Source organism: Bufo gargarizans, chromosome 1 (genome assembly GCF_014858855.1).
Source record: "Bufo gargarizans isolate SCDJY-AF-19 chromosome 1, ASM1485885v1, whole genome shotgun sequence".
NCBI classification, from domain to species: domain Eukaryota; kingdom Metazoa; phylum Chordata; class Amphibia; order Anura; family Bufonidae; genus Bufo; species Bufo gargarizans.
Genome location: NC_058080.1, coordinates 573,621,648 through 573,643,627, shown reverse-complemented (window position 1 = coordinate 573,643,627; position 21,980 = coordinate 573,621,648). Strand labels below are relative to the sequence as shown.

Genomic DNA, 21,980 nt, shown 5'->3' with positions numbered 1-21,980 from the left:
CCTTCACAAAATTTTAAAAAGTGCATTCCTTAGCCTCGGCGGATGCTGCTCTTGTCCACAGAGTCTTACAGGCTGCAGTGTAGTGACTTCCATGAGGGAGTAAGTTTTTGACGGTTGTTGTTCCCGCCCTGGGGACTGCTTTAGGACATCCCACGGTCCTGTGTCCCTCAATGATATGAGCGAGAAAACAAGATTTTTGTGAACTCACCTGTAAAATCTCTTTCTCGCATTATCCATTGGGGGACCCAGCACCCACCCAATGTTTCTTTATACGGCAAGTGGGGTCCTGATTTGCCAGTTGGGAACTGGTTTTGGTTCAGTCTTATGGCAGTGTGCAGTTCTGGTTGTTTTTCAGTTAATTCTGCTTCTCCTACTGCTGGAGCACAAACTGATATGCTCTCTCCAGGCTGGAGGGGGTATAGCCTGCAGGGGAGGAGCTAACAGCTTTCAGCCTAGTTTCGCCTCCTAGTGGCAGCAGCAAGCTATACCCACGATCCTGTGTCCCCCAATGAATAAAGAGAGAGAGAGAGAGATTTTACAGGTGAGTTCACAAAAATCTCTTTTATCAAACATCAAGCGACATTTGTCAAATTATGGCAATTTAGACTCAAAACTAATTTTAAAAATTCCCCATATCAATTTAGCACTTTAAGAGACACTTGAAAACTATTTATGTAAACAAGAAGTTATTCTGACAAATGTCAGAATGGGTTTGCTCAGTAATACACCTACCCAGGTTGCTACAGTAAGTTTGTGAAAAGAAACTAAGGACAGTCGTACACAGTGGACAGCTATCTACCATAAGTGTGCATGTTTATTCAGTCATGTTTATTTAAATGGGGAGAAGGCAGCAACAGTATGTTGACGGGGAATGGTAAAGGTGCCCCCATACACATGTAATATCAACTTTCTTCTGACCTGAGTGGCCTGCATAAATGTTGGAAATATTTCTGCTGCAATTTTTATAGAGCTAGTGACTTATGAGTACATTGTTTGTATTTAGATCAGATTTAAAAATGGCATGTGTTATCTTTCTGTTATTATTCACCTGACCTTCATGTTACGTCTTGTTAATTTTTTACTATTTGACTTGCTCGGTAGCCAAATTCTTGATACAGGTACATGAAATAAAACCTCTGAGGTATATTAGATATGAATTTATCACATTTCAGCTAGTTTACTTTTCACAAAGTCAAATATTGTTTGTAGAAGGTAATTTGCTTTTTCTTTTATGTACTGTTCGTAGGTATTGCTTTCACTTAAAACTGCTGTTTGTAGCAATTATTAAAAATATGTTCTTCCCTTACAGCAGCAAAACATATGGGGAATTCTCCACATTGCGGGCTGATAGGAGAGATGGAACTTTTAATTGACACCTGAACACTATATATATCTGGTGCCCCTCCCCTTTTTGTATTTTAAATCTTTATTAGCAGACTGACTAATATCATCAGGAGAAGCCTTGTGCTGCTGACGGGACTAAGCGAAAACAGATTTACATTCTAAATCGAATGCTTCCCTTACAGCAGCACAACATATCTCCATATGCCTTTTGCTGTTCACGGGACTAAGGGAAAACAGATTTACATTCTAAATCTAATGCTTATTTCAGTTACATAGAAAGCGCACTTTAAAGGGAACCTGTCACTAGGTTTGGGGCCACTAAACCCCCAGCATGTCCTTATGTAGATGGGGTTTACACTTTTCTAAAGAGGTCTCTGTCACAACCAGCTGTTTCGGCATTGAGTAGTATTACCAGAGATGCATTTGGAGATATCACATTTGGCTTTGGACCCATGTATATTGTGCGGGTGAAACGGAGGTCAGTACATCTCATTCAGCAGGGCATGTGCAATGAAGCCAGGTGTCCTCTTCTCCATCTGCACAATTCTGTTGCATCTGAAATGGCTGGATTCATCTCAGGGGCATCTTTTAGAAAGCTAAACCCCAGCTTCATAAGGTCGTGCTGTGGTTTAGTGGCCCCAAACCTAGTGACAGGTTAAGAATTTATCTACTTAAAAGGGTATTCCCATCCCAGACATTGCTAGCATCTTGCTAGGATATACCACAAATGTCAGATTGGTGCAGTTTCCACCTCTGCGACCCGCTTCTGTCTCCAAAACGGACCCCCCAAAGTGAAGGATAGCACAAGTGTGGCCAAACTCCATTCACTATGGGAGTTTCGAAAATAACTGAGCACTGGCTATTTCTGGCAGTCTCATAGTTGTGAATGCAGAGGTAGCAGTGTATGCAATCTTTTCACTTTGGGGCCTGTTCTAGAGATAAGAGTGGGTCTCAGAGTGTGGGATCTGTGCTATCTGTCATTGGTGGCATATCCTAGTGATATGCCAGCAATGTATGAGTTGGGAATACCCCTTTAAATGCAATAACCCTGAAGCTGGTTGATGAATAAAGAGTTGTAACTAAAACGGTTGTAAATAAATCACATGTAAAAAGCAGTTCACAAATTGTACTTGTAAGAAATCTTATATTGTGCTGAATAGTATAATATCAGATTTGTAGCATAATATGTATGACAAAAAAATAATTACGTTTGTACAGTAGTGCAGCATTAAAGTGCCCAAACTTGCATATTTCAGCAATGATTGGACTAAGCAGCTATCTTTGGTTTCCTTTATCTCCTGGAGGAACATAGGATTAAAGTAGCACTCCCACAAAAAGCTTTATTCTTTGACCTGTTAGATGTTATGATGTAATCAGTAGTGAATGTAATCTTCTCACCAGTGACTGTATTTGTGAATTATAACCTTCCCTCTGAGCCTGAGCTGTGTCATGTGACCAGCACTCTGCTTCTCCAACTGACACAGGACAGGAAGTCAGTTACTTCTCTATTCATTCCTATGAGACTGACGTTGAGCAGTACATAGGAATACATAGATTCATAAGATGCTGCGTTATTTGGAGAGTCGGAGTGTTGGTTACATGACACAGCTGAGGATCAGAAGGGAGGGGATAATTTAGAAATACATTCACTGTTAAGAAGATTACCGTCACTACAGTTTACATCATGTACTTTTCTAACCGGTCAGAGAATAAAAAAAATTGTTGGAATGCTGCTTTAAGCATATTTAATTTTGGCCTTTTCAGTCCTTTAGACATCAGGGGACCATCAGAAATTGCCATAAAGGATTTTTCCAGGACTTAGCTTTTCATGACCTATTCTCAGGACAGGACACCAATATTAGATCAGTGGGGGCCCAACACCCCACTCCCTGACAATCAGCTGTTTCAGGCAGCCTCCAGCGCCAGAAACTATACAGTATTTTGGTAAATATGGTTAACAGTAATAGTAGGTTCACACTTGCATTAAAAGGATCCAGCAGGCTGTTCTCTGCTAGGCCGGATCTGGTGAACTCTGGCAGGCTGTTCTATGCGGAAGTGTGAACGTACCCTAACATCTATTATCTGGCTGTAAATTGTTGTGTATTATGTTGGCAGTATGTGAATTGCCAGGATACTGCCACAAGAATAGATATCTTTATTTATTATTTTTTTAGTTATTTGGGGCAATGCTAAAAACCATGCTTTGTATGGTGCTTGGCTCATTACCCAAGCAGGACTAGATTGCAGGGGCTGATTGATGCCCTCCCTGCCTGGGTGAAGTAGGAGGGCATCAGAGCTCTTTAGGTCTATATTCCTGGTATGGTCCAACAATGGAAAACAAAAAAGGTGCAAAGGACAGAAATAGTAAGAGGTTTAGTAGGTATGGTGGGAAGTATCAAATTGATCCTATTTTTTTTTTTTTTTTACCTGTAATAAGAATTTAAGAATAATACTCTTTACATTGCCCAGAATGTTAAACTATCTTGTTTCTATTTATATGGCAGATTTATTCCCCAACAACTAAATTGCAAAACCTGTTGGCAAAGTCACGTCAGATGGTTGCAGATCTTGAACTTGGCTCGTTAATCTCTGACCCATGTGGCAACTCTAGCCAAATGGTATGTAACAATGTACAGTAACTGTTTCATAGTCCAGCACCCTTGGAACTACTGAGATGCTGTATTGTTGGATATTACAAAACTTGGAACCACTGGCATAATTGTGTGCTCCATGTTCATAAAGTTTTCTACATTGCACATCTGGTCTCTCTGTTCCTACAACCCATTTTTTCAAGGTTTGCTTGCAATGGTAAATTAATGGGCAAACATTATAATTCATTCGTTTATAGAGCAGTGTTCTGCTTTGGATTAATTTCTAGTGATCTTTATTTAACAAAATGGTATTCGGTAAAATTAACTTGCAATATTATAAAAGCTATAATTCATTGTCTCTTTACAGTATACAACGGAAAGCGTCCTATATACTAATCCTCCAGAAACAGGGAGCAGAGAAGATAAACAGGAGAGTTTGGGCAGTTGATGGTAACCTTAACCCTGCCTCTCAGAGGATAAGTCGAGAAGTTTCAATCTCAGCTGAAGTGACACAGCCCTCTACCTCTTAGTTTTGGTGGAGGTCTTAGCACCTGGACTCGCACCAATCAAGATTTCTGACTTGTTAATACGACGTTGTAAGATTTCTCAGACTATAGGCACACTTAAAGGGGTTGCGCAGTCAAAGATATTAATGACCTATCCTCAGGATAGAAAAGAAAGATAAGCAGCATTCCAAGCACCTTAGTGGGATAAATCCATATTCACTGTTCAAGTCACTATGTATGCTGCCTAACTGCCATGTCACTATGTATGCTGCGTAACTACTAAATAAAACACCATTGACTGAATTGGACGAGTGCTGCAGATTTCTCTACATTGCTATCCTCAGGATAGGTAGTCAATATCCGATCAGCAAGGGTCCGAATACTGGCACCCCACTGAGCAGCAGTTTAAAGAGGTAGCAGCGCTCCTGTGGGCTTCCACGTCAGAATTAGGCTACTTTCACACTGGCTTTCCGTTTGTGAGATCCGTCCTGACACACAGTGTAAGTAAATGGGGACAGATCCGTTTTCACCGACACACCGGCACATGTTTTGGCAATGTTAAAGATAATACAAATGGATCTGTTCTGAACGGATGCATGCGGTTGTATTATCGGTGTGAAGCCATCTGTGCAGATCCATGACTGAACTTTTCCACCTTTTTTTAATGTGACCTATAAACTGTACAACTCATTTGAAAAACAAACTGAAATCTTTTAGGTGGAGGGAAGAAAAAAAAAAATATGGTTGTATAAGTGTGCACACCCTTAAACTAATACTTTGTTGAAGCACCTTTTGATTTTATGACAGCACCCAGTCTTTTTGGGTATGAGTCTATATCAGCATGGCACATTTTGACTTGGCAAGATTTGCCCACTCTTCTTTGCAAAAACACTCCAAATCTGTCAGATTGCGAGGGCATCTCCTGTGCACAGCCCTCTTCAAATCACCCCACAGATTTTCAATCGGATTCAGGTCTGGGCTCTGGCTGGGCCACTCCAAAACTTTATTCTTTTGGTGAAGCCATTCCTTTGTTGATTTGGATGTATGCTTTGGGTCGTTGTTATGCTGAAAGATGAAGTTCCTCTTCATGTTCAGCTTTCTAGCAGAAGCCTGAAGGTTTTGTGCTAATATTGACTGGTATTTGGAACTGTTCATAATTCCCTCTAGCTTAAAGGGGTTCTGCACTTTCAGTTAACTGATGATCTATCCTCTGGATAGATCATCAGCTTCTGATCGGCGGGGGTCCGACACCCGGGACCCCCGCCGATCAGCTGTTCGAGAAGGCAGCGGCGCTCCAGCAGCGCCGCAGCCTTCTCACTGTTTACCGCCGGGCCGCCCGCCCGCTGACGTCACGACTTGTATCAACTAGAGTGGGCGCGGCTAAGCTCTGTTCACTTGAATGGAGCTTAGCCGCGCCCACTCTAGTTGATACAAGTCGTGACGTCAGTGGGCGGGTGGCCCGGCGGTAAACAGTGAGAAGGCCGCGGCGCTGCTGGAGAGCCGCTGCCTTCTCAAACAGCTGATCGGCGGGGGTCCCGGGTGTCGGACCCCCGCTGATCAGAAGCTGATGATCTATCCAGAGGATAGATCATCAGTTAATTGAAAGTGCAGAACCCCTTTAACTTAGACCCCAGTTTCAGCTGAAGAAAAACAGCCCCTTGGCATGATGCTGCCACCACCATGCTTCACTGTGGGTATGGTGTTCTTTTGGTGATGTGCAGTGTTGTTTTTGGGACAAACATATCTTTTGGAATTATGGCCAAAAAGTTCAACCTTGGTTTCATCAGACCATAACACCTTTTCCCACATGCTTTTGGGAGACTTCAGATGTGTTTTTTCAAAATTTAGCCTGGCTTGGATGTTTTTCTTCGTAAGAAAAGGCTTTCGTCTTGCCACTCTACCCCATAGCCCAGACATATGAAGAATACGGGAGATTGTTGTCACATGTACCACACAGCCAGTACTTGCCAGATATTCCTGCAGCTCCTTTAATGTTGCTGTAGGCCTCTTGGTAGCCTCCCAGACCAGTTTTCTTCTCGTCTTTTCATCACTTTTGGAGGGACGTCCAGTTCTTGGTAATGTCACTGTTGTGCCATATTTTCTCCACTTGATGATGACTGTCTTCACTGTGTTCCATGGTCTATCTAATGCCTTGGAAATTCTTTTGTACCCTTCTCCTGACTGATACCTTTTAACAAGGAGATCCCTCTGATGCTTTGGAAGCTCTCTGTGGACCATGGCTTTTGCTGTGGGATGCGACTTCAGAAAAGACCAACTAGAGCAGCTAAACTTTATTTGGGGTTATCAGAGGCACTTTAAATAATGGCAGGTGTATGCTGACTCCTATTTAACATGATTTTGAATGTGATTGCTTAATTCTGAACACATCCCCATTATTTTAGTATTTTTTTGTTTTCTTCCCTCCACCTAAAATATTTCAGTTTGTTTTTCAATTGAGTGGTACAGTTTATAGGTCACATTAAAGGTGGAAAAAGTTCTGAAATGATTTATCTTTGTCTCATTTTTTTTTTTTTTTACAGCACAGAAACCTGACATTTTAACAGGGGTGTGAAGACGTTTTATATCCACTGTATATAATTTTTTTTTTTTTTTTTTTTTTTATGGACTCCTTCAGAATGTTATTTGATTGTACTAAAAGACTATGATTACCTCAGAGTGTTAAAGATTTGTGACACTTGGCATAGTATTATAGTATTGCAGAGTATTTTTAGCTGCAGGAATATTCCTTGGGCATTCAATAAAGCCTCAGCTTCATATACCATTATTTCCTCAAAGAAAGTAAGAAGATATATAAGAGTACTTTCACACTAGCGTTATTCTTTTCCGGTATTGAAATCTGGTATAGGGTCTCAATACAGGAAGAAAAAAAAACGCATCAGTTTTGTCCCAATGCATTCTGAATCCAAAAGAATCCGTTCAGTATGCATCAGGATGTCTTCCTGTTCCGTCCCTTGTACAGTATTTGACCGGACAAAATACCGCAGCGGTTTTTGTTTTCTGGACAAAATCCCGGAAAACTACCACACTCGCCGGATCCGGCATTCATTTCCATTGAGATGTATTAATGCCAGATCCGGTACCAAGTGTTCCAGAAATTACCACATCACCGGATCCGTTTTTCCGTATGATACCGGAAAGACGGATCCGGTATTTCAATAAATAAGTCTACTGGATCCGGAAAAAAAATAATTACGGAACTGCCTGCCGGATTCTTCATAGTGTGAAAGTACCCTAAATCATGTATAAAAACTGTTCTGCATATTTGTATTTTTGTACATACTGTTTTTACTATATTGGCATTTTGTGCCAGATATTGTATACATATTATGTATGTAAGGAAATGTGTTAGTCTGGTCTTGGATTTAAACAGATGGACTTTAACATAAAGCAAAACTTGATTATTTTAAGATTTTTGATGTGATCCTTTGGATGGAGAATGTCACTTATTTCATAGTCACATAGGTAGAAAAAGAAAGGAAGGGGGGACTGGGTTTAACTTGTAACAATTTTTTATAGGGACCATTTATATATTTTAGGTACAGTATACACATACAGTATATTTTGTCACCTCTCCCTTAGATGCATCTTCCCAAGACTAAAAATGTAAACTCACTAAATGTACCGTATTTTTCGCTTTATAAGACTCCTATTATGGAAGCGCTCACTAGTATGCATTAGGTGCCGGGAGTGGGGAAGAAGCGCTACAAGCGCTTCCGATACTCACCCTCCCTGGTCTTCTTGCCAGGGCCCGCGCTCCACTGTCCTGACCCCGTCCAGCATCAGGATGTAGTGCGCACACTATGACCTGACTCTGCACGCAGTCAGGTGACAGTGCAGTGTCGGCCGGAGAAGACAGGGGAGCGTGATGCCGGTCCCGGAGCGGGGCCGCGGCGCAGGAGAGGTAAGGGAATTTTTTTATTTTAGTCTGATGGGGGGTCTGAAAGAAAAAGGGCTGATCTGGGATCTAAAAGAAAAGGGCTGATCTGAGATCTGATAGGGGGTCTGAAAGAAAAGGTCTGATAGGGGTCTGAAAGAAAAGGGCTGATAGGGGTCTGAAAGAAAAGGGCTGTTCTAAGGTCTGTTGGGGGACTGACATGGAGGGCTGATAGGGTTCTGACATGGGGGTCTGATGTGATGTCCTGATATTTATGGGGGTCTGATCTGAGGTCTGCAGAATTTTTTTTTTTCTTTTTTTTTTCTCCTCTAAAATCTGTGGTGCGTCTTATAAAGCAAAAAATATGGTAATTCTTTTAGTCTCCCCTCATATATACAATCCTCTATGCCCCTTGTCAGTTTTGTTTCTCTTTGTACCTTTTCCAAGTCAGGGACATCCTATTCAAGAACTGGTGCCTAGAACTGAACAGCATGTTCCAGGTGAGACTACACTAATGCTCTGTATATTAGTAATATTATGTCATGAATGAATGTCACGTGACAAATGTCTCAGTGTTGTTGTACCCTTTTTGACGCACAACACGTCACCGTGTAGCCCTAGTCTAAAATGCAAAAAATAAACAAAATAAAAATACAGGCAAAAATAAAGCTGATGTTATTCAAAACCTATAAAATCATCTCTTTTATTTTCTAACTGGTAATTGAGCAACACTTCCAATGTCTGTTTGCATTTCTTTTGCCATCAGAGTTTTAAAGGAACCTATTATTACAATCTTCTGTCTGAGTTGATGACAGGCCCCCTGAGCTTAGGCATATACAGTGAGGAACAGAAGTATTTGAACACCCTGTGATTTTGCAAGTTCTCCCTCTTAGAAATTATGGAGGGGTCTGAAACTCACATTGTAGGTGCATTCCCACTCTGAGAGACAGAATAAAATACAAACAAATTCAGGAAATCACATTGTAGGTGCATTCCCACTCTGAAAATCACATTGTATGATTTTTAAAGAATTTATTTGTCTTGCACTGCCGACAGTGACCTTTGAAACTGTGGTCCCAGCTCTCTTCATGTCATCTCCGAGGGAGACTGACAGTCGTCTTTAGCCTCTTCCATTTTCTAACAATTGCTCCAACAGTTGATCTATTTTCACCAAGCTGCTTGGCAATTGCCCCGTAGCCCTTTCCAGCCTTGTGGAGGTCCACAGTTTTGTCTCTGGTGTCTTTTGACAGCTCTTTGGTCTTGCCCATGGTAGTAGTTGGCATCTGACTGTGGGGTGGACAGAGGTCTTTAAAGAGCTCAGACAGGGGCTACTAAGTTAGATTAATCAGTGGAGTAGAGGTGGACTTTATAAAGGCGCAGTAACAGTTCTTTGAGAGCCAGAATTCTTGCTCTTTCTCAGGCGTTCAAATACTTTTGTTCAGCAGCGCAAGACAAATAAATTATTTAAAAATCATACAATGTGATTTCCTTATTTTTTTTTATTCTGTCTCTGAGTGGGAATGCATCTACATAGTGAATTTCAGACCCCTCTATGATTTCTAAGTGGGAGAACTTGCAAAATTTCAGGGTGTTCAAATACTTCTGTTGCTCACTGTATGTTTTAGGGCAGTTTCACACACAGCTGCAGTTTTTGTGGCAGTTTTCATGCAGCTTTTTGAGCCAAAACCAGAAGGGGATTCAGAAGGAATTCGCTGACCATGTAAAAATACTGAAATAATGTGGAATTGTGAACCCAATTTTACCCTCCCTAACAGTAAGAACCACTCCACTCATGGCACTGGGCTGTCACAAGTATCAGATAATACCGATAACCCACATAATTATGCATATATACACTATATAGACCCTTACTCGATCACTGAATTCAGTTGTTTTATTCAGGCCCATTGCCACAGGTGTATAAAATCCAGCCCCTAGCCATGCAGTCAGCCTTTACAAATCTTTGTGAAAGAAAGGGTTCTTCTAAAGAGATGACTGAATATGAAAGTTGTATTATAATAGGATGCCATCGTTGCAGCAAGTTTCTTCCCTCCTAGATATTTATGGATCAACTGTGAGTGGTAACTGCAAATTGAAAGTGTTTAGAACCATAGCAACTCAGTCACAAAGTTTACCACGTAAAGTTACATAGCAGGGGTTGGCGTGTGCTGAGCGGAGTAGTGCATAAGTCACCGACATTCTGCTGACCGAATAACTGCAGAGTTCCAAACCTCACCTGGCATCGACTTCAGCAAGATAACTGTACGCTGGGATCTTCATGGGATAGGTTTTATTGGCTGGGCAGCTGCATTCAAGCCACCAAGCACAATGCCAAGTGTCAGATGGAGTGGTGTAAAGCCGCCACTGGACTCTAGAGCAGTGGAAACATGTTCTGTGGAGTGAGGAATTACACTTCTCTATGTGGCAGTCTGATGAAGGAGTTTGGGTTTTCGTGGATGCCAAGAGAGTGTTACCTTCCTGACTGCATTGTGCCCACTGTAAAGTATGGTGGAGGAGGGATAATGCCATGGGGTTGTCTTTCCAGGAGTTTTCTTAGGCCCCATAATTCCAGTAAGGGGAAATCACCATGCTTTGGCATACCAAGAAACCGTAGACAATTGAATGCTTCTAGCTTGGGGAAGGCCCTTTTTTGTTTGTTACAGCATGACTATGCTCTACAGCAGTGGTCAGCAACCTCCGGCACTCCAGCTGTTGTAAAACTACAGCTCCAAGCATGCTCCATTCTCTAGCCAAGCAGGTGTGCATGCTGGGAGTTGTAGTTTCACCACACCTGGAGTGCCGAAGGTCGCTGATCCCTGCTCTAGAGCACAAAGCAAGGTCAATAAGGGTATGGTTGAAGAACTTTACTGGCCTAAACAGAGCCCTGACTTTTGGTGGCTCAAAGGTCTAACAAGGAAAAAAAACAGACTGTGACACACAGCTTTTTGTGGCTGTTTTTACCACGGACAGGTTTGGGTTGGCAGGAAATGAGAATTTGAAAGGAAGGGGAAATTACTTATACTTCTTCCTGCTGGATCCACTTCTGGCATTGGCTCAAAAAACTACATCAATCATAAAAAGCTGTGTGACACCCCACTAAGCAAAAAGGAATATAAGTCCTTCCTTTATATTTCCGCACGCTTTTGAATCCATTTCTATCTTTAGCTCAAAAGAATGTATAAAAATTGTCACAAAAACTCCAAAAGTGCCATTTGTGAAAGCACCATCATACGGCAAAATAAGATAGTAGCTATATGTTTTCCATTACACTGAAAGTCAGTCCCAGATGTCGTCTTCTGTATAACAGCTGTATGCAGGTATTTTTTTCATGCATTTAAAGCGGTTGTTACAGAAAAATTATTCTACATTTTTCAAAACTGCATCAGGAAACCTTGGCCGTATCCAATTTCTGCTCTTTGCTCTGGCTACTTTCAGTGAACACAGAGCCATACAGAAAGACGTGTTTAGTTTAGGTAGGCCCAGGACACTGGCCCACATTCACTAATGCGGCTGTGCCTGCATTGTGCTGTAATTGGTGCTTATTAGGCTACTTTCACACTTGCGGCAGTGTGATCCGGCGGGCAGTTCCGTCGTCGGAACTGGCCGTCGGATCCGCCGCTGACTGAAAGCATTTGTGAGACGGATCCGTCTCACAAATGGATTGCAAGGACGGATCCGTCTTCTACATTTTTACTGATCTGGAGATAAAACTGTAGCATGCTGCGGTTTTCTCTTTTGCCTGATCAGTCAAAACGACTGAACTGAAGACGACCTGATGCAAACTGAACGGATTGCTCTCCATTCAGAATGCATGGCGATAAAACTGATCAGTTCTTTTCCGGTATAGAGCCCCTGTGACGGAACTCTATGCGGGAAAAGAAAAACGCTAGTGTGAAAGTACCCTAAATTTGGTGCAATTGAGAACATCTAATTTTAGACATATTTGTGACGCAAGTAAGCACTAAAGGATAATCTACTGCACCTCGTCTGCAGAAGGAACATGGCTTATGATGCACCATTATTCACAATATTTTTGGGCACAAAATTCTGTTGTAAAGTCAACCGATGGTAAGTGGATAAAGTTAGCCAAAAGTTTCTAGGCGTGCACCAAATGTATCATCCTGCCTGAGCCACCATGAATCTGATGCATCTTTAGACTGTATCTTTAAATTTACATTGTCTACATTTTAGACAAGGTTTTCTGTGGTAATCATTCATTGTATTTGTTAAGTGCGAGTATAAAGTCTTTGAGAAGAGGGCATATCGGACAGGCGTTTGCTGGTTTTAATCTCTGCCCCACATGTGTGAGATACATTACAGTGCAGCTTTAGGCCAAACTGATGCAGACGCATTGCCGGCAAATTTCAATTTGCAGTAAAACAGCTGATTCACCCGCAAAACCGTGCAGCCAACTGCGGCAATGGCCGCTCAGATTTGCAGGTGTAAGGCTAGGTCTACACAACGACATCTGTCTCGTGACAATAAGGCACAACTACACTGCAACATTAATGTCGCGCAACATTTTTTATAATGGTAGTCTATGGTGTCATACTGCGACAGTTGCAAAAAATCCATTCGAGATGGATTTTTCTGCGACTGTCGCGTTGCAGTCGCAGTGCGACACCATAGACTACCATTATAAAAATTGTCGCGCGACATGTTTCAGTGTAGTTGTGCCCAATGTGTCGCGCGACAAATGGCATCGTGTAGACCTAGACTAACAGAGGGCTCCCTGCCCCGCACGTTTCCCTCTCCGTCCTTATTCCCCTTTCCTCTGAATCCCTTTATATATATATTTGACTTTGTATTTACAGAATACGAGTTGAAATCTCATTGAGGACCCTCATCCAACTAAAGCTGGGCTCACATCACATTTTTGTGTCATGTTTAATGTATACAAAAAACGTATACGTCAACTGGATGCCTCCGATGGATGCCATACAGTGGCATCCATCACCATAGGGATCCATGGTAAATACAAAATGTATACCGTAACGTATATTTTTTTGATGGACACTGCAGAATGAAAAAGTGCATCCTTTTTTCCCCAATGTTTGTTAATTGTAGGCCAAAAACGTGATGTGAACCCAGCCTTAGGCTACATACAAATTTGCGTCAGAGGCTCAGTTCTGTCACAGAATTTGTCAAAAATAGTGGAAAGAAAAGTCCTGCATGCCCCACTAAAAAACATTCTCCTGAACGGAAACGTAATGGATCCCTTTATAGTCAATGGGATCTCCATTCTTGTTATATGCCAAATCTGTGATTTTCATTCTTCTGCTCCTATAACCGAACAGAAGAACGGAAATAGATAGCGCTGATGTGAAAGCAGCCTAGGTGGGAGGTAAGGGGAGGAAAACTAGGTATCCCCTCCCTTTGTCAGTGCAAGCCTAACATACTCAGGCATAGACTAAGACAGGCATGCTCAACCTGCGGCCCTCCAGCTGTTGTGAAACTACAATTCCCACAATGCCCTGCTGTAGGCTGTTCGGGCATGCTGGGAGTTGTAGTTTTGCAACAGCTGGAGGGCCACAAGTTGAGCATGCCTGGACTAAGACATTGAGCAAGTAACAAGTTTTAGACCTTAGATAAGGACCATAACAGTGTAACGTTACATTACCCTACTTCGTGAGATTTCCCTACCTCCTGACTTCATGTTGCACCGGAAATGACGTGTGGAGGCATTCCTTAGTTTTGACGATCTGCGCATGCGCAAAAGGACAGTTTAGGGAAAATCTCACTGCGGAGTTCAGCAGCACACCGGGACACTGCGAATGCGCCGGAGAGCCGAAGTAGGGAAATATTACGGCCCATTGCGCAAGCGCGGATAACTCCTGAAAATCCATCCGATCTCCGCCTCTGCGCAGTGTGGGGGTAGGGGAAAATTACTTCCTAGTGCGCAAGCGCTGAGGGTAGTATAAATATCCATTTCGCAAGTGCTGCTAACCCTTTGCTGGAGCTATTCTCATATAGCTCCAGCAAAGGGTTAGCAGCGCTTGCGAAATAAATATTTATACTACTCTCGGCGCTTGCGCACTGGGACGTAATTTTTCCCTACCCCCACACTGCGCAGACACGGCGATCGGATGGATTTTCAGGAGTTATCCGCGCTTGCGCAATGGGCTGTAATATTTCCCAACTTCGGCTCTCCGGCACATGCGCAGTGTCCCGGTGTGCTGATGAACGCAGTGAGATTTTCCCTAAACTGTCCTTTTGCGGATATCGTCAAAACTAAGGAACGCCTCCACACGTCATTTCCGGTGCGACAGGAAGTCAGCAGCTAGGGAAATCTCACAAAGTAGGGTAATGCAACGCTACAACGGCACTAGATATTGTCCATCTGTGGAAACATAAAAGGGGTTCATTCTTCCTTATCACAAGTATCCCTATTCAGTCCCCCTATCCCGAAAGGCCCTCCTGGGACTTCATAACTTCAAAAATGTGCTGTGTTGTCTCCCTTCCCAGCTACCAAGTTCTTCAAGACGGCAAATCTGGTCTACCTTGTCCATCCACTAGTCTATAGTGGTCTTGAGCTGCCCACTTCTATTGCAATTGGGTTCCTCCACACATTGTGAAATTTTCTACCAGACACTCGTTAGCTATGCTGTGGGATAAGTTTTTGGCCACTTTCACACGGTCAAAATTAGTTTTTTTTTTTTAATTTAAGAAAGGGTTTATAAAAAAAAAGCAATGTAAATAAGTATACATACATACATCTATATCACAACCAGTCCAATCCAGATAAAACGGAAAGTACATAGATGTATGAGATACAAAGAGTGAGCTGAAATCATAAACATAATGGGGGTCATTTACGAACAGATATATGCACTTTTGTGGAGTATATAGCTGGCGTGGCGAAGATTCTGTCGCACGCTATGTTGCAGCAGAATCTGCAACTTCTACCCCGCTCATGCCAGGTCTAAAAAAGAGGAAGGGGAAGGGAGAACGGGCAGGCAGGCCCATGTCAATCATCATTTTCTGTGCAGGGGCTCGAGCACGTTTGTCTGAAACTGGCGACTTCTGACACGTCCGCTGTTCTTAAACTACAACTACCAGAATCCACCATTTACTTCTATGGGAATTACAAGAACAGCCAAGTGTGCATGATGGGAGTTGTCGTTTCAGAGCAGATGGAGTGCTGAAGGTTGCTGATGCCTGCTGTATGGGGCCCCAACGTCATGCACCTCCAATTTCACAATAGCACAAAATGCAGCATTGCTGTAGCCGAAATCCAAACGAAGACGCCCATCCTCGCCAAACTTCCCACAATGGCGGCTAGCGTCACAAGTGAGAATGCACAAGAATGCAGCCCAATACTTCAAGTGTAATATGCTGGCAAGGAGCCATGATCTCAGGCCAGGGTTCTTCTGCAAGTTATAGCACCTGATCAGGACAGACCGGTATGCTTGATGGGAAAACACTGCAATACCTAACATCCGCCATAAAACCAACTAAATACCACCCCCCTGCTACTATTGTAGGTAGCATATCACACATGAGACTGTGTGGCAGGTCGTCACCTGTGCCTGTGAAGCCCTGGCTGTTAAAGGCGAGCACACATCCTGGCATAAACAGCTGACATACCAGTTGTGAAGGTTTATAAAACAATTTTTGCAAACATTAGCGAGTTCCCATCACTGCCGTGCGGGTAAACTCCTTGTACATTCCGCACGTACATTAGCAGTCGCCGGATTTCTGGCATGGTAAATATTTACGCAGGTGACAACAGTGCGTCATGACGTCACCGTGCGCCTAGTTGGAGGTCCCACAGCCCCGCCCACTGCTGCTGCTGTAGCTCTGAGAGATATTACCCAGCATCCTGCGGGGCCGCGGCTGGTCAGGTAGTGCGCGGCGCAGTCAGGAGGAGTAGGTGAGCAGACACCGGCCGCGGAGACGAGTCTGTCAGTTTTCCGCCATGAACTCCATTAAGAACGTGCCTTCCCGGGTGCTGAGCCGGCGCTCCGGTCACGGCTTGGATGCGGAGAGGGAGCAGTTTGACAAGAACCAGGTGAGTGCGTGACATAGTGCGCGGTGGAGCAGAGCTTTCTAGCCTCCGTGTCTGTCAGGGCTGGTAATGACGCTGTAGCCTTACCTGCAGTAAAGCTACAGCCACCAGTATGTCAGACTCGGCCCTGCTACATCGGTAATATTACTGGAGGGAGTGAAGTGTCAGTGCCAGCCAGATCTGGGCTTGTAGTGGCACCATCTAATAGACTTTTCCTGACTTCAAATCCAACCCAGGACCACATCTGCCTGGACCTTGTGCGCTCCTCCTGGGGTTTCTAGGCTTTCTTCTGGTTTTCTCTGATGGCTTCCTTTGCAGCTGTCTCTAAATCATTTCTGAGATAGGGAAATTAGATTGCAAGCTCCTTTGGGAAAAAGGGTCTCTGTTCTTATTGTATATATTGCTGTAATTCATATATTCTTGTAGTACGACTGGTGATGTCTCGAATAATATTATTACTTCTAATTTTGTTATCCAGTACCAAACCTGCAATACTCTTAGGCTACTTTCACACTCGCGTTTCAGGCGGATCTGCAAAAATGGATCCGTTGCAATAATACAACCGTCCTGAATGGATCAGTTTGTATTATCTGTAACCTAGCGAAGACGGATCAGTCATGAATAGTGTTGAGCGAACTTGTGTTATAAGTTCGGCGGCTAAGGTTCGGGTTATCGAAGAATCGCGTTATGGATTCTAAATTCAGTTATGATCCAGTGGTAGCGGAATCCATAACGCGATTCTTCGATAACCTGGACCTGAACTTCAGACGCCGAACTTAAAACACAGGTTCGCTCAACACCAGTCATGAACACCATTGAAAGTCAATGGGAGACGGATCCGTTTTCTATTGTGTCAGATAGTGAAAACGGATCCGGCCCCATTGACTTACATTGTGTGCCAGGACGGATCCGTTTGGTTTTGTTTCGTCAGACGGACAGCAGAACGCTGCAGGCATCCAGAGCGTAATGGAGACTGATCAGAGGCAAACTGATGCATTCAGAGCGGATCCTTTTCCATTCAGAATGCATTAGGGCAAAACTGATCCATTTTGGACCGCTTGTGAGGGCCCTGAACGGATCTGAGAAACGGAAAGCCAAAACGCCAGTGTGAAAGTAGCATTTTAATGAGAGCACTAAACTAGTTTTCTGTTGGCTAGCACGGTACCAGTGGTTTTCCTTTTTGTATTATCCCATGTAATTCGCTACCGGAGCGGTGTTCCTGAAAGGGTTATTCCTACACAAGATGTGCCATAATAAATTCCCCCCCCCCCCCCAAAAAGTGCAGGTGCCACCTCTGGGACCCGCTCCTATTGTACGTTTGTGACATACCGCTGTTCAGCTTACATCAATTTACCCCACGACTATGCCAACGGGAGCGCACTGTAAGCCCCCTAGAGACATTGCCCCCTTTCAGAATTTGGGTGTTAGACCATCTATGTCATAATGGCGAACCTTTACCAACTACCAGCTACACCTTAATTTGTGTTAAAAGCTCAGGATAGCAAATATTTATTTATTTTTCGCATTAATATTATGCTTAAAGGGGCATTCCGATCTTGGTCATTCATGCCTGAGATAAGAACACTTGTATCCGGAGACCAGAGCTGGTCAAGGTTACAAAAACAGCCGGGCGGCCTGTGCTACGCTGTTTGTTCTCCCATAGAAGAGAACGGGCACAGCGGAGACGGCCGTTTCTGTAACTCTGACCAGGTGTTCCATTCTTGGCCATGAATTACTAAGATGGGGGTGCTCCTTTAACTATGTTCCCATCTGTGTTTTAGTTCTGAGTATGGCCTCATGCACACGAACGTTGTTTGTCTCCGTGTACGTTCCGTTTTTGTTTGTGGATAGGATGCGGACTCGTTCATTTAAATGTGCTATCCACATCCGTATGTCCGTTCCGATGCCCCGCGAAAAAAAAATTGTGCATGTCCTATTTTTTTCTAGTTTGTGGACAAGGATAGGCATTATTACAATGGATCCGCAAAAAAAACGGATGCCATACGGAACGTCGTCCGTTTCTTGGCGGATCCGCAATTTGCGGACCACAAAACACATATGGTCGTGTGCATGTAGCCTATATCTGACGATGCAGTCCCTCAGAAGTCGGGGGCACATCGCTAGGTGCAGGTCACACCTCTGGGAATTTGCCGGTTTTGGGGCGCTGAAAACACCAACTTATTAGCCCGGGATTCGGGTTCCAAACCTGGTCATCCATCCCCACAAAAGAAAGTAAAGCAAAACCAAAACGTGTCCAGGACTCTGCTCCAGCGGCATTGGGCGCTGATGAGGTGGAGGATGGGACACCGTACTTCATTGCGCATGCTCTGGACTTCAGTAACACGCGCTGTGAAGCAGGTTGTACCGTCCTTGGCTTCATTGGCGCAGTGTGAATGCATCCACCGGAGATGGGTCCTGGACTCTTCTTCCAGCAAGGCCTCCTGCACACGTCCGTATCAGTTTTGCGGTCTGCCTCCACTGAGAATGCATTAGGGCCAGACGGCTGCGTTCAGAGCCGCTTGTGAGCCCCTTCAAACGGAGCTCACGAGCTGACACCTGAACGCAGGTGTGAAAGGAGCCGAAGGCCTCTGCAGCCGCACAACCCCAGCTTTCTCACTTATTCTTTATTTGCTCTAAGAGGATTAGACTCTGATGAAATATTACGGGAAGGAAAGCAGATATCTCATTTATAACTTGCATCTTCTAGATTTTCTTGTCTTTCAACAAATATCTTTCCGACCTCAAGTCAATACGTGTTTGTGTATGAAGACGAGGATTACATAACTGTTTCTCGCAGTTTTGCCATAAGGCCTCATGCACACGACCCTTGTTTTGCAGTCTGTTTTTCATGGATCCGTTGTTCCGTATCTGAGTTTTTTTTCTTCTCTGATATAATTCCTCTTTCGTTCTGTTTTTGCACAAAACATATCCATATGGTTTCTGTATTTGATCCGTTTTTTGCGATCGTATACAGAAACAGTAACTTATTAATCGCCAAGCACATGAGCAATATGGGCTGGGCATAGCATTTCTACAGTATAGATCCGCAAAATGCAGATGAAATCCGGATGACACATGGATGTGTATTGTGTGCGTTCCGTATTTTTTGCGGACCCATTGACTTGAATGGGGCCTCGCACCGTGGTTTGCGGACATTAATAGGACATGTGCTACTTTTTTGCGGAACGTAACTTCTGTATTTTCTACAGCACCATTGTGAATGGTTCCGCATACGGCCAGCAAAAATACAGAAACGGAAAGAAAATACGTTCGTGTGCATGAGCTCTAAGGCCTTTTGAACACGAACATTTTTTTTTTGCGTTCCGTATACGGAACCATTAGTTTCAATGGATCCCAAAAAAACGGAAGGTACTCCGTATGCCTTCCTTTTCAGTATTTCTGTTCCGTTCAAAGATAGAACATGTCCTATTATTTTCTGCATAACGGACAAGGATAGTACTGTTTATTAGGGGCCAGATGTTCCCTTCCGCAAAAAACGGAATGCCCACGGATGTCATCCTTATTTTTTGCGGACCGCAAAATACTGAAAAAGACATGCGGTCGTGCGCAAGAGGCCTAAATCTGAGTTTGAGATGTACATCGCACTGAATAAACCTCTCGTAGGCCGCGTCTAGAGGGGATGGCATTCCTGTCTGCATTGTGGCCGGGATCTGGTACGTACACAATACATGTTATGCAGAAAAGCAGCTCATCTGAACAAAGCCTTAAATGCTCCTATTCAAACCAAGCCTGTGGAAAAATGATCTGGTTTGTGGTCAGGTAACTCCCTTATAATTAGCACTTATTGCGTGAGCAGTGCTTTAGGGTACTTTCACACTAGCGTTTTTCTTTTCTGGCGCTGAGTTCCGTCCTAGGGGCTCAAATCCGGAAAAGAACTGATCAGTTTTATCCTAATGCATTCTGAATGGAGAGTCAGTCCTTCAGGATGCATCAGGATGTCTTCAGATCAGTCTTTTTGACTGATCAGGCTTTTCAGAAAAACGTAGCATGCAGTATTTTTACCTCCGGCCAAAAAGCCTGAACACTTTGACTGAACGCCTGATCAGGCTTTTTTCCCATTGACTTGCATTAACGCCGGATCCGGCCCCGTGTGTTCAGTCAAAACGGATCCGGCTTTTGCATGTTAAACCCGAAAAATGTGAAAAAAAAGTTAAAGTCCATAAATGGCGGATCCGTTTTTTCCAATGCATTTTTCCATTGTGATCGAAAGCCTGATCAGGATTCAAATGTAATCCGTTTTCACACGTTTTTCCGGATCCGGCGGGCAGTTCCAGTGTCGGAATTGAACGCCGGATTAAAACAACGCTAGTGTGAAAGTAGCCTTAAAGGGGCACTGTCACGTTGGTGTACAGGCAGAGAACCGTCCACATTCAGTGTAGTGGAGAAGAGCATGTGGTGGTGGTAATTTTACTCTTGAAAAAACCCTTAGCAAAGGCTCAAAACATGCTATGGAATATGTAATCTTACACGTGATAGGATGGTATTCACATCTGAGTAATGGGGACACTCACACATTCTGTTTGAGCGTAAGTGATTTGTGTGCACTGCCACTCGATTCATTCTGGAACAGCTGGAGATCTAGCTCTGTATTCCACAATCTCTGCCACTTGCTAGCTCCATAGAGAATGAATGGATTGGCAGTACGCATGCACAACCTGCTGCTCCATCAGAACAGGGGAACGGGACCCCCATCCTCAAATGTGTGGTATCGCCCTTAGGCCCCTTGCACACAACAGTATGTTTGGTCTGCATCTGATCTGCATTTCTTGCACATTGGCTACGGACCCGTTCATTTTAATGGGGCCAAGAAAAGATGCGGAACGCACTATGTGCTGTCCACGTCCATATGTCCTTTCTGCAGCCTTGCAAAAAAATAGAACGTGTTCTGTTCATATTCGTTTTGCAGACAAAATTGGTATTTGCAACAAAGTGTGGGACCTGCGGAAGGGGAAAGTGTAGGAAGCACACGGCCGGTATTCGTGTTTTGAGATTCTGCGATTTGTTGACCGCAGAAACTGATACGGTCGTGTGCATGGGGCCTTACAGTGGAGACTACCTGCTAGTTGTCTCCATTGTTGGTGCAGGGGATTTAACCTGCCAGGTGACATATTTAAAGCTGATCCGTCTCTAAAACACAGCAAAAATGCAGTGATTTGACCTAAGGGCCTACATATATAAAACAGGGTCTATAGGCCGTGTACAGTCTGTTACTAGCTGCACATACATGAAACTATTAACCCCTTAGTGACCAGCCTGTTTTGGACCTTACTGACCAAGCGTTTTTCTTCCTTTTTTCATCACTGCATGCCAAGAACTATAACTTTTTTTATTTTTCTATCTACATAGCTTTGAGGGCTTGTTTTTTTGCGGGACAAGTTGTAGTTGGTGTAATGGCGCCATTTTGGGGTACACATAGCGTTCTGATTAACTTTTATTAGCTCTTTCTGGGAGGGAGATGAGAAAAACAGCAATACTGCCACTGCGTTTTTAAGTTATAAAATTTATGGTGTTGATATTTTGGTATAAATAACATAATATCTTTATTCTCTTGGTCAGTACGATTACAGTGATGACAAATACATATATTTTCTTTTTACGTTTTACTACTTTTTTTT

At 43.4% G+C, this 21,980-nt stretch overlaps 2 protein-coding genes across 3 annotated transcripts in view; both read left to right on the top strand.

The window, feature by feature from the left end:
* The window catches only part of CCDC62 (coiled-coil domain containing 62), a 50,785-nt gene extending 45,783 nt beyond the window's left edge, over window positions 1-5,002 (top strand). For both annotated transcript variants that reach the window (XM_044275717.1, XM_044275718.1), the window contains 2 exons: window positions 3,849-3,962; window positions 4,303-5,002. In XM_044275717.1, the coding sequence (XP_044131652.1) occupies window positions 3,849-3,962; window positions 4,303-4,383 (195 nt within the window). In that variant the 3' untranslated portion in view covers window positions 4,384-5,002. The remainder of the gene's footprint in view (window positions 1-3,848; window positions 3,963-4,302) is intronic.
* An 11,130-nt stretch (window positions 5,003-16,132) lies between these two features.
* The window catches only part of HIP1R (huntingtin interacting protein 1 related), a 163,564-nt gene continuing 157,716 nt past the window's right edge, over window positions 16,133-21,980 (top strand). The window contains exon 1 of the mRNA XM_044275716.1: window positions 16,133-16,347. Coding sequence (XP_044131651.1) covers window positions 16,255-16,347 — 93 coding nt within the window. The 5' untranslated portion in view covers window positions 16,133-16,254. The remainder of the gene's footprint in view (window positions 16,348-21,980) is intronic.